The sequence below is a fragment of the Xyrauchen texanus genome, chromosome 34 (genome assembly GCF_025860055.1).
Source record: "Xyrauchen texanus isolate HMW12.3.18 chromosome 34, RBS_HiC_50CHRs, whole genome shotgun sequence".
Lineage (NCBI taxonomy): Eukaryota > Metazoa > Chordata > Actinopteri > Cypriniformes > Catostomidae > Xyrauchen > Xyrauchen texanus.
Window position 1 is genome coordinate 6297498 of NC_068309.1, and position 13784 is coordinate 6311281.

General features: G+C 37.7%; 1 protein-coding gene across 1 annotated transcript; it reads left to right on the forward strand.

The window, feature by feature from the left end:
• The first annotated feature begins 2199 nt into the window (after nt 1–2199).
• Nucleotides 2200–13324, forward strand: mob1bb (MOB kinase activator 1Bb). The gene is made up of 6 exons (XM_052104127.1): nt 2200–2339; nt 8026–8192; nt 8779–8872; nt 8948–9081; nt 10995–11158; nt 11799–13324. The coding sequence occupies exons 1-6, from the start codon at nt 2326–2328 to the stop codon at nt 11874–11876; spliced, it is 651 nt and encodes a 216-aa protein (XP_051960087.1). The 5' UTR covers nt 2200–2325; the 3' UTR covers nt 11877–13324.
• Nucleotides 13325–13784: the final 460 nt, after the last annotated feature.

The window sequence follows — 13784 nt, forward strand, 5'->3', positions numbered from 1 at the left end:
ATTTTATTGCAGAAGTAAACAGTAAAAGCACTGCGTAAATACAAATTAAATATTTATTTTAAATATATATGTGTGTGTGTGGCTCGCTGTGCATGACACCGCGGAGACTCTCATCATGTGGAGGCTCATGCTACTCTCCACATTCTATGCACAACTTACCACACGGGCCATTGAGAGTGAGAACCTCAAATCGCAACCATGAGGAGGTTACCCCATGTGAGTCTACCCTCCCTAGCAACCGGGCCAATTTGGTTGCTTAGGAGACCTGGCTGGAGTCACTAAGGACGCCCTGCATTCAAACTCACGACTCCAAGGATGGTAGTCAGCGTCAATACTTGCTGAGCTACCCAGGCCCACCCTATATTAAAAATTTATTTGTATTTTTCATTTCAAATAATAACGTAGAGAAAATACACAATAGGAAAACGTATGTACAAATATCATATATTATGTGCAAGGCAAAGAGAAGATATGCAGAAGAGGTAGGGTGTGTTAAATAAATATAAATACGAATTAAATATATATATGTCACTTAATTATATTGCACAATGGGCAGTTTTTAATTGTTAATGCATATTTATAAAATGCGTAACAATATGTGTATTATATACATTCATTGTTTAATATATATTAATTATATTAGTGATTATATATATCCATATATTAACTTATATATTTTAATATATGAATTTATATTTTCTAATGTTATTTTGGTACTGTTAACTAGTACATTTTAATTTTAATGTTATTTTTTACATTTTAGTGTAAAGTACATAAATTAAATAGTGAGAGTGTTTTAGACCAATTGCACTGCTGTGGGAAAATGTGGGGAAATTATTGGTATCACAGATTATAAAGAATATGATCAAAAATGTAATACAATAATTGTTTTTATTTTCCAAATTCACCTATGCATATTGTAAATTAAGTCTATATATATATATATATTATTATTTCTTTAAATAAATACACCACACACACACATATATATATATATACATATATATTACTGTGCAAAAGTCTTAGGCACATAATATGCTTCACAAAACATTTGTCTTAAGATGGTTATTTATATTTTCAGCATACATTTTAGACTCCCAAACATTCCTTTTGCAAATAGAAAAGATTAGAATAGAAGAACAGGGAGCCCTGCAACAGATGTCAGTATTGAGTCAGTCTGTGACTAAGAAGAGACAGAAGCAACTGAGACATAATTAATATATTGAAGAACTGTGGAGAATTCTCCAAGAAGCTTGGAACATCCTATCTGCCAACAACCAGGAAAAACTGTGTCCAGGTGTATCTAAGAGAATTGGTGCTGTTTTGAAGGCAAAGTTGGTCACACCAAATATTGATTTAGCCTTTTCTATGTTTCTGGACTTTGTGTGACATTAAGTGATAAATAAAAACTATTTATGTCAATATTTTTGAAGACATACTCACTATGCAACATTTTTCACAAGTGCCTAAAAATTTTGCACAGTATATATATATATATATATATATATATATATATATATATATATATATATATATATATATATATATATATATATATATATATATATTACTGCATATATTAAAAAAATGAAATTGGGTAGTACATTGAATGTTCTAGAGTGTTTTAGTACAAACTTTTCAATTTTTAAATCAAATTTCTAGTTTGTTATTTCTATTGTTGTAAATTATGTTCTCGGTTTACATAGAGCCTATATACAGACCTTTTTCACACACTGTGATGACGCGTTTCCGCGTATTTGTCAGCGTAAATATAGCATTTTTATTTTATTATTATTATTATTTTTAAAATATTTAGGGTAAGTTTTTAATATTATGCTCTTTGTTATAGTTCCCTGGAATTAGTTAAAAAAAATAATAATTACCACAGCTGTGAGAGAGCAGTACATTTGGAATCTTTTCCTTATCTTGATCCACCGCTCTTTTCTCTTGACGTTATTTATGTTAATATGCAGTTTAAATAAATAAAAATAAATACATACAAAAATAATAATAATAAAACGTCTAATATAAATAAATAAAAAGGAAACGCGCAATCGCAGAAACTGACTTCAGCGACACGAACCATCGCGAGATGTAGCGTTTTCATTTAGAACAGATCTTTAAAACATGTGCCCCATGATACCCCATACTCTCAAAGCGATTAATCAACCACCTCATGAGTTATAGATCTACACTCAAGATTAAAGAATCCACATCGGTTGAGGGAAGTTTGTTGTCAGGTGTCGATACAACGTTACTTCTTCAAGAACCCGAATCTCGGTCCGGTACCAGCAGCTGCACTCTGAACCGGGCTGACAGGAGAACATGAGCTTCTTATTGTGAGTTTGATTTTACGATTTAAACCATCATTTATTGATATATATTAATTCACAGCCGCAGCTCGCTTTGCTAAAGAGCTGATTGAGTATTTCGGAGCCTTCAGTTGTTGCGCGTGCACATCATTAGATCAGTATTTCTAGTTTGACAGTTACGTTAAAATATTATATTTTCATACAAATGCCTCAGCGCCGAGATTAACTGGAATATAGTTCACTCGCACCGGTTTCTTGGCTTTCTGTTGTGCTGGCTTGGAAGGAGGACAGATCTTATGTAATGCGTGCTTGTTCATCATTCACAGTGTTGTGAGTGTGTTGTGTGTCTTGTCAGAGATCAGAGAGTTGCACTGTGTTTGCATGTGCACGCACAGTAACTGATGAATGCAAAGTGGAAACACTCTTTTCACCCTCTGAAAATAGGTTGTTTTGCTGGAAAGCTGTGCTTGTGATGGTGTTGCATGAACTGCAATGCAATCTTAATTGGTTATACAGGCTGTGGATGGGGTGGCAACTGTCTTATAGACCTTTTTAGACTGTATGAAGGCTTTTAAAGGAACAGTTCTTTCAGAATTGTTTTTAAGTCCACTTGTTTCCATAGTAGCTAGTAGCAAAGTGCATGGGAATGGGGCGGTCAAGCTCCAAATTGAGAAAAAAGCACTATTTAAGTTTCATTAAAGTGGACGACGCTCAGGGGCGGATCTAGAAAAATATTTATGGGGTGGCAAGAGGGGGGCAGGAATTTTTGAGGGGTGGCAACATATGGCAGACTTATATATACTTAATTTAATCACGTTTATCACAGTTAGATGAGAAATAGTATGTACACACTAAAAAAGGGCACAGGCTGCCATTTACAAACTCATACAGACAAACTTAATCTCATGCAATCAATGTCTTGCATTTGAGGTTTCATGTGAAACAGTTCATATTAGGAATAAGTGACCATACAATGTGATCTCACTTAATAGGAGATAGAAGTATGATTGAAGTAAGTGCATTATTACCGGAAAGGCATTAAGGTAAGACACAGGTGATGACAGGCAGATGTGTGAGAGGGGAAGCAAACGCACGCAGCATTTGTACAAGAAGAAGCTATAAAGAAAAACTTACACATGAAGATCTATGGACTGAGCTGTACTAAAGTGAGCATAAATACACTGTGGAAATAAATAGGTCACGGCACTCAAACGAGGTACTGGACATCGCTTTAATTGTTTACTCAGAACACACATTTTTCCAAACTGATCAGTCTCTTGCCGCTCTGGCGCCATCTCGTGCTGCATTCAGTGCAGTCGCACATTGGAGATTCGCGCTGGTAAATTGTCAAATTGGCCATAACTTTTAATTCTTTGCTGCCAACTGGGGTGGCAGCAGGGGTGTCAAGGTATTCTTTTAGGGTGGCATTTGCCACCCTATGCCACCCCGGTAGATCCGCCCCTGACGACGCTATATTCCAAGTCTTCTGAAGTCATCTGATAGTTGTGTGTGTGTGTGTGTGTGTGAACTATTGTCACTATTCATTACGTTACACTTTCATTATATGAAAAAGAGGAGTCAGGATATCCTTAAAATAATTACTCTTCTGTTCTGACGGAAGAAATGTCAAACATAAGTTTGGAACGACACGAAGTTCAGAAAATAATGACAGAGTTTAAATTTAAAAAATATATATATAATTCATTTTAACAATCTCCCAACATTATGATCCTACTGTATCAGTTTGCAAGGGAAGGGTGGCTGTTTTAGCTTTTCTTGTCATTTCTAGAAAGTACATGTTTATATCTTTAGTAAAGAGGAAGAGAGTTAGGAAACTCTGAAGTACAGAATGATTCTCAATCTGGTTCTGAAATCTTAAAAGGATTGTTTATTCTGATACGGTATATATACTGAGTGTACTGATGAGGTTGTCTGGAATGAAGAGGTTGGGGAGTTTATCATGGGAAAAGTGTTTACCACAGAACAGCTGAGAATATCTTGTGATTTCATTTGGAAAATAACACTCATGATGGCTCACCAGAAGCATGTGATTTAGGAGAAGTTAAACCCATCGGCCGTGGGAGTCACGTGACGCTATGCGAGGGTTGGTCGCTTAAAGATGTGCTCTGCTTAGACTTTGCTACAATTATCCTTTTAAGCAATTTTAACCAGTGAGAACTGTAATAGTTTTGTTTGTTAAACTGTGCTGGGAGGGCAAGATGTCAACAAATTCAAAATCGTTGGCATGCGTCGGACGCCTCACAGGATCGAGATGACAGAGGTCCAGTCGATAGTGACAGCAGTGAACTTTGTGACATAGGTTGGGATATCTCGTACATTAATAGAGCGCTGACGAAAATCTCGACTGACACGGAGGGCCTCGCAGAAATACGTTGAGCGATCACATCTATGGAAGTGAAACTTTCCACCCTGATCCCAAGAATGGATGATGTTGAATAACGGGTCGAGAGTCTTGAGTCAGCCGAAAGAGAGGTACAGGCTAACCCGCCTGCTTCCAAGGCTGATGTGGAGTGGGTTTGGGAAGAACTAGAAGATATGGAAAATCAGAGCAGACATAATAATGTTCGTTTCGTTGGAATCCCAGAGGGAAAGGAAGGTCAAGAAGATATGGTGAAGTTTTTGGATGGGCTTATTATGAGCGGGGTGCCGGCTCGAGAAGATAGAGCGCACAAAGGTGGTTGACAGACCCAGATCTATCCTGGCAAGATTCTTGTGGTTGGCTGACAGAGAATTGTTCAACGAGCAAGTTGTGCTGGGAGAACCAGAACATCGTATTATTTCCGGACTTTGCTAGATCGACTCAAGCGACGCGGGACGGATTCAAAGAGTGTAAAAAAATGCTGCACCAACAGAAAGTAAACTTCACACTGCTCTATCCAGCTAAGCTGAGAATTGATGGCAAGGATGGGCAGGAGACTTTTACATGCCCACAACAAGCTATGGTCTTCATTAAATCAATGGAGTGAGTGGGTAAATTTGCCTGCACTCGATCAACAATACAGACTACACGTCGTGCATTTTACTAATGCAGCCTGAGAGGGTTTGCTGTTCTGTTGTCTGCCCACAGACTCCTGCCTGACTCATACTTATACAGTAGTGTCATGAGCATGCATGGACTGTCAGATTTTCGAGTGATGGACACCAGTTGGGCAGTGGTGAATTCTCAGAGCAGCAAAGCCTTCTCTGCTGGCCTAACATGTTTTGTTTATGTGGCTGTGTTCAGAATCAACCAATCATCAAGCTCATGTGAAATAGTACACACCTGTCTTCACTTGAAGTGACCCTGATTAACTCCAAATAAATCTCAGCTGTTCTTGTAGGATTTTTCTGACATCATCTTGGTTGCATGCTACTACAAGAGCCATGGGCCACAAAGAGCTTACAAAGCATCGATGGGATCTAATTTGTTTCATCAATAGGCTACACATTAGATATACCATGGAACACAATGAAGACAGTCATCAACAAATGGAGAAAGTATGGCACGACATCCCTCCAAATTTAATGGGAAGACTAAGAGAAAACTGGTCAGGGAGGCTGTCAAGAGGCCTACAGCAACATTAAAGGAGCTGCAGCTCTTTCTGGCAAGTAATGGTTGCTTCCCTACGTGTGACAACTATCTCCCGTATTCGACATCTGGCTGGGCTATGGAGCAGGGTGGCAAGACGCAAGCCTTTTCGGATGAATAAAAAAAACATCCAATCCTGGCTAAACGTTGCAAAAACCTATATCCAGTTACACAAAACCATGCCGTTTGATCTCATTTAACATAACATGGGATCATATGAAACTAGCGATGGTCCAGATGCACTCCAAACTTTCCAAACAGCTTCAGGTGATGTATTGTAGATCGCAAAGTATGAGAGAATTATACAAAATAAGTCAATACAGAAGCACTCTTGTTGAAAGTGGAGTTGCAGCTGCCGTCCTGCCAGCCATTATATCTTTAATGCATCCTTAATTAAAGTTCAAATAATAAAGAATCTATATTTTATAAATACACCACACACAAATATTTTATTTATGTAGAATACATTAATTATGACCTGTAACAAGTCATTGTGAGGAGAAATATAGACAATATTTTGAATTTGTTGACTGGGAAAATGTTTTAGAATGTAACAAACATTAAGTGTAACAAAGTTCAATGGAAAGGAGGAGGCGAGAACCGGCTTGACAATATAAATAATCTTTTAATAAAACAAAAAGACACAAACATGAACGCATGCAGGGCAGCTGCCCGTAACACTCTCTCTCCCTGCCAAACTGCCGCCTCCGGTCGCCTTTTATCCCTCTTGAGGGCATGATTAGCCTGATTAGGGGCCCGGGTGTGCAGCATCACAAACCGGCCCTGCCCACCTTTCTGCACATGAAGTATTTCAGAAGGTAATCTGATTACAATTTTATAGGAAACAATAGTAATTTGTAGTGGATTACTATTTTTAAGTAACTTGCCCAACACTGCTAGAGAGTGGCGTGGCCAATGGCTGATAAATTGCCATTTATATATGTGAAATAGGCTGATACAGTTTTATTTTAGCAATTGAGATGTACGTTGTACATTGAAAACGAGAATAGTTAAGATTATTTACATTTACATTTACATTTATGCATGTGGCAGACGCTTTTATCCAAAGCGTCTTACAGTGCACTTATTACAGGGACAATCCCCCCGGAGCAACCTGGAGTTAAGTGCCTTGCTCAAGGACACAATGGTGATGGCTGTGGGGATCGAACCAGCGACCTTCTGATTACCAGTTTGCCAGTTATGTGGTTTAGACCACTACACCACCACCACCACCACTCCCATCAGATTATACACTGTTAGATTAAAAAAAACCTTTTTTTTAGACTTTTTGTAGATCTTGTTAAATGTTAAGTCAAGCGGTAGGGCTAGGTATAAATGACGAAATTCTGATTAATCACAATCTTCATATGAACAATCCCAAAATTGATTCTTAAAATCCCAAGATTGATCTTTCACTTTTGGTGCCAGATGGGGTGGTTTGAGTATTTCTGGGATTTTCACACACAACAGTCTCTAGAATTTACTCAGAATGGTGCCAAAAACAAAAAACATCCTGTGAGTGACAGTTCTGCAGATGGAAACGCCTTGTTGATGAGAGAGCTCAACAGAGACTGGCCAGACTGGTTTGAACTGATAAAGTCTACGGTAACTCAGATAACCACTCTGTACAATTGTGGTGAGAATAATATCATCTCTGAAAGCTATTCTACATTTACATTTATGCATTTGGCAGACGCTTTTATCCAAAGCGACTTACAGTGCAGTTATTACAGGGACAATCCCCCTGGAACAACCTGGAGTTAAGTGCCTTGCTCAAGGGCCCAACAGTGGCATCTTGGTGGTGCTGGGGCTTGCTGGGGCTTGAACCCCTGACCTTCTGGTCAATAACCCTGAGCCTCAACCACTGAGCCACCACTGCCCATTCTAAAAAGCGGGTTAGCGCTGTTTTGGAGGCACATGGGGAACCTACACAATATTAGGTGTGTGTGTGTGTGTGTGTGTGTGTGTGTGTGTGTGTGTGTGTGTGTGTATATATATATATATACACACGCACACAAATCTCAAATATGTATGCTGGTTTATTGCTAGTATTTAATACCAGCTAACTGCCCATAGACCATCATAAATTGCCTCGTCTGGTTTGCTCTTTTCCATCTCCTCCAGTGGGAATCGTTCATCTAAGACGTTTAAACCGAAGAAGAATATTCCAGAAGGATCTCACCAGTATGAGCTCCTCAAACATGCTGAAGCCACGCTTGGCAGCGGGAACCTGCGTATGGCCGTCATGCTTCCAGACGGAGAAGATCTGAATGAATGGGTGGCCGTCAACAGTAAGAATAGCGAGCGACATTATATTCATGTGTCTTTATCCGACTTCATAAATGCGCACAATTTTGGCATGGCACAAATATGTCCTGTATATTTATTTTTTTCTCTCTTTAGTGTCTGTATTTCTAGACCATAGCTTTTGTTATTATAGATGTTCTCTTATCTTGTCTTTTGTGTGCTTTTTTTAATTTCCTTCTTAACAACTTTGACCCTTGACCTATTGATGTCACCCATCCTTTCTTTTGCACATTTAGTCCCGACGGACCCTCAATCCACAGCGATTACTGCAAATACACACCTCCCCCAATATACACAAATATACCCCACTCTGTATTATAATAAAACAATGTTATTTATGCAACATGAATGGAGAAATGTTCCAGGTTCAATACGACTTTTATTGATGGATTCTCGATTACCAGAATCTGTGTTTACATCATTGTTTACATAGTCATGTTTTGTTTTTGCAAATGGAGGAACAAGTCAAAATGATTGTCTTTGTCAACCGGAAATGTAAGTGTTGTTGGAGCGTAACTACTATTGAACCTGTAACTAAATAAAAACAATAATTTGTGGTTATCTCTGCAGCGGTGGATTTCTTTAATCAAATAAACATGCTGTATGGCACCATCACAGATTTCTGCTCGGAGGACAGCTGTCCCGTCATGTCAGCCGGACCGAAGTGAGTGTGTTTGAACTGTGAAGGAATATTTTTGTCTCTTATTTGTCTGTATCTCACTCGTATCATTCTGTTTAGATATGAGTATCATTGGGCAGATGGGACCAACATTAAAAAGCCAATAAAGTGTTCTGCTCCCAAGTACATCGATTATCTAATGACGTGGGTTCAGGACCAGTTGGACGACGAGACCCTTTTTCCTTCTAAAATTGGTACGCAGTGACATCACAATCCCTCTATTGGTCATTCTAAGGCCACGTACACACTTATTCATTTAAGTTTTTTTTTGTTTCCTAACGTCATTCGTTTTTCAAAGTATGCTGTATTTTGAAAATCCCCATTTTCTGTCAAAATTTGAGTTTACAACAGTAAATGTGTTAGAGTTAAAGGAATAGATTCTGTGGAACTTAAAATATGGCAGAATGTTAATGCTGCTCTTTTCCATAAAATGAAATACAGTAACCAGGCGCTGTCAAGCTCCAAAAAGTACTAGAAAAGTATCATAAAAGTAGTCCATACAACTTGTGCAACATATTCCAAGTATTCTGAATCCATACGATAGCTTTGTGTGAAACAAATCGATTCAAATAAAATGTTCTGCTTTGTCATAGCTCTCAATCACATTCGCGCTTGCACACAATCAAATCAGGTGCTTGAAGATGTCATGCCAGGTTTGATATTAAATGTCATTGGTCCTCATGTGTCCTGTGATTGTGCCACGGCAGAATAAAACTACTTTTATGGTACTTTTTGGAGCTTGACAGCCACACTGGTCATGAGTACTTTCATTGTATGTAAAAGAGCACTTCTTTAAAATGTCTTTTGTGTTCCACGGATGAAATAAAATTAAGCAGTGTTTGGAACAACGTGAGTGTGAGTAAATGAGGGCAGAATTAAAAAAAATTGTGTACTATCCCTTTAATAAATATGTTGCAAAGCATTATAGAGAGTTAAAAAATAAATAAAATATATATATTTTTTAAAGAGTGTTAAAGAAATGATAGAAATAAAATGTTTGGGTTAAAGGTGCTGTAAGCAATTTTAGCATTCTGAAGCTTTCACGTGACTGAGCTGTTGAATTATCCACACCCCCATTCTGAAGCCCCGCCCTCCACATTATTTTGAGACCAAAACTGAGAAAAAGAGCAGCATTGCTTGTTCCTGTGGCTGTCAAATTCAACAGTGGCACAATAGCGCCCTCAACTGACAAACATTATGAATCATAGCCTCAATGATGCGCTTCATAGACAACACTATGAGAACGAGCAAAATGATTGACAGGTGGAAAGCATCAATGTCCGCGGTTCATGGCACACATTTTTGTTTGCTGTTAACAAAGTCTAAAGCTATTTTGAGACCGGTGAGATATCTCAGGACACATATTTTCAATATCTTTAAGGGAGTAGGAACATTTTTTACGTACTTTTCCATGAACAAATCACTTACAGCACCTTTAATTATCAACTATAAGTAAGCCATTTATTGATTATTTTTCTCAAACTGTAAACAGTGTCAGTGTGGCAGAGTTCCTGTGTTTGTTTTAAATGACCATTTAGACCCGCCCCAACAGGGCTTCTCAACCAATGGCTTAAGTTGGGGGCGGGACTATCTGACTGTTTGAACAACTGCAGGTGAAGGGCGAATTCGGAAAGCTGTTTTGAAAGCATGGTTTATCATTTGGCGGCACCAGTGTCACAGGAATAACATACTTTAACTCTCTTTAAAAAATTAAAATATTTTTAAAAATGAATAATTCAAAATTAAAGGGTTAAATTATAAATAAAATATATATATTTTTTAAAGAGAGTTAAAGAAATGATGATGGAAATAAAATGTTTGGGTTAAAGGTGCTGTAAGCAATTTTAGCATTCTGAAATTAGCTTTCACGTGACATGCTTTGCAACATATTTATTAAAGGTATATTTCACAATAAAAATTGACTCACCCACAAGCTGTTCCATAGCATAAATATTACCAGAATTTTCATTTTTTTTTTTTATGAACTATCCCTTTAAATAAGAAGCTAATACTGTAAGTTATAACCACATTTAAGAAATGCCATCTGTTGTAGTAGATGTTTTGATATTGAACTTCCTTTCTCTGTTTTTATGTCTCGTCTGTCCAGGTGTTCCATTTCCAAAGAACTTCATGTCAGTGGCTAAGACCATTCTGAAGCGTTTGTTCAGAGTTTATGCTCATATATATCATCAACACTTTGACGCAGTCATGCAGCTGCAGGAGGAAGCCCACCTCAACACGTCTTTCAAACACTTCATCTTCTTTGTACAGGTGTTCTGTCTTTGTTTCATACATACATCTGTTTGAGCACAATGTTTACTTTTGCAATTCTGTTTGGTGACACATGTCAGAGCTGGCACATCAAACTGCTTTTTCTTGTGATGCGATTAATGGTAAAACGTGCAATAAAAACATTAGTTTACTCAAACACTTTATGGAAATTGATTGCTTAGTTTATTTACAAAGTTTACAGCACCATCAAGATACCACTGTTGGGCCCTTGAGCAAGGCCCATGACCCTATCTGCACTGTTTCATGGCTGACCCCAGAAGTACAGGTACAGAGCCAATGAAATGCAGTTGTTTTCGCATATCCCAACTAAGCTGGGGTCAGAGCGCAGGGTCAGCCATGGTACGGCGCCCCTGGAGCAGATGGGGTAAACGGCCTTGCTCAAGGGCCCAACAGGGGCATCTTGGCAGTGTTGATGCTTGAACCCCTGACCTTCAGGTCAGCAACCCACAGCCTTGACCACCAAGCCACCACTGCCCCTGTTGGGATATGCAAAAACAACTGCATTTCATTGGCTCTGTACTTGTACTCTTAATCTTAAAGATATTTGTCAGCTGGACAAACAAGTATTTGATGTTCTGGCATTGATAATAACAGGTGTGTTTTGTCTTCTTTTTTTTAGGAGTTTAACTTGATCGACCGCAAGGAGCTGGCGCCCCTTCAAGATCTGATTGATAAACTAACAACTAAAGACAGATAAACAGTGAAAAGTAGAGAAAGAGAGGGAAGTAATGATGGAAAAACAGTGATCTTACTCCGTCTTCTGACTACCACTTCTATCTTTTGTTTTGTACAGATGATTTAAGCCCCACAGCTCATGCTAGGCGAAGGTCAGCAAATACTAACGCTTACAAAGGGATCAAGCCTGTTAAGATTAAAAGGCTTATTTAGATTATTTTATTACTCCTCAATGGCAGTCATTGAGCCTGGTCTTGATGCCTGGTTGAAATGGTTACCACTACTTATTCACACTTTAGGTTAGTTAGTGGTCACTGAAAGAGTGCGATTTAACCCAAGAGCATCGCACTTAGTATGTACTAAAATGATACCATGTGTTATCATGGTGCTTGTATCGCGCAAAGCAATGATTTGGAGATTTGCTCAGTTTCGCTAGTGTGAATGTTTTAAAAGTTGTAATGCTGACATCAAAAGGATGCAGTTAAATAGTCAAAGTCTATTTTCCTATGCAATAACTATCACGTTATTTATCCTTACTGACGTTATCGCACAAAATCGTTCTTTGTAGTTTGTTTCTCCATTTATGCATTTCTAAGCTGTGGATTTGGTATTGATTACTATGAAGGGCTCTTAATTTAGCAAGGTTTGGAATACTAGTGCAGAATATCGCTACACCGATGGTTTTTGGAAAATATCGGCCTTGATTCTATGAAGTAGCTTGTTGTTATTGAATGATAATGGCTCAAAGACTCTTGGTAAGTCATTTGTTTTGCTTAACTCACACCAACTAGTTCATTTAAATAACTTTGTTGATTTAATATAGTTTTATTTTGTTTCTTCCTGAGTGCTGTAATATTAAAACCCATTTTATTATTATAATGTTTCAGTTGCATGATACCCATTTGAGCTGTAATTATAACGTCATTCATGCAACATACTGAAATGGATGTGAGCAAATTTAGCTTTTGTTTTATTAGTCGTTTATATAAAAGATTTTGAGAAATATTTGGCATTTGGTCCAGAAGTGAGTGACTGTGGAATTTTCATCTCTTCCTCAATTTCAACGTTTTTTTCTATCTTTTAAAGGGATAGTTCACCTAAAACTTTGCCATCCCAGATGTGTATGACAGACACAAACAAAGATTTTTAGAAGAATATCTCAGTTCTGTTGGTCCATACAATGCAAGTGAATGGTGACCAGAACTTGGAAGGTCCAAAAAGCACATAAAGGTTATCCATATGACTTCTGTGGTTAAATCCATGTCTTCTGAAGCAATATGATAGTTGTGGGTGAGAAACAAATCAATATTTAAGCCTTTTTTTACTTTAAATTCTCCTCTCTCCCGAGTAGGTGGCGATATGCATGAACAATGCTATCAGCCAAAAACAAAAGACAAATATAAAAGTGTTGAGATTTGAGATTTATAGTAAAAAAAGGACATAAATATTGATCTGTTTCTCATCACCCTATCATATCGCTTCAGAAGACATGGATTAAATAACTGGAGTCTTATGGATTACTTTTATGCTGCCTTTATATGCTTTTTGGATCTTCTAACTTCTGGCCACCATTCACTTGTGTTGTATGGACCTACAGTGCTGAAATATTCTTCTAAAAATCTTTGTGTTCAACACAAGAATGAAAGTCGTGAGAGTAAATGAGACAATTTTTGGGCGTAGTATCCCTTTAAGTGGTAGAACGAATACTTATAATTCTGTTCGAAACCCTCTTAAGTTTAAATTTGTTTTCCTTTTGTCATTCGAATTTACATTGTTTCACGAATGTATTGCTTTTACTTATAATGGTTTGGACTATGCTATAGTATAAAAGTGCCATCCACTGATTAATATTGGACACATTTGAAATATTTATATAGCATTTTATCACTGAAACGAGAATATATTTTCCCTGAATTGTATAATAACTAGG

Coding starts and splice junctions, on each gene's coding strand:
- mob1bb (XM_052104127.1), top strand. Junction 9,082..10,994: donor CCTTTTTCCTTCTAAAATTG/GTACGCAGTGAC, acceptor TCGTCTGTCCAG/GTGTTCCATTTCCAAAGAAC. Junction 11,159..11,798: donor ACTTCATCTTCTTTGTACAG/GTGTTCTGTCTT, acceptor TCTTTTTTTTAG/GAGTTTAACTTGATCGACCG.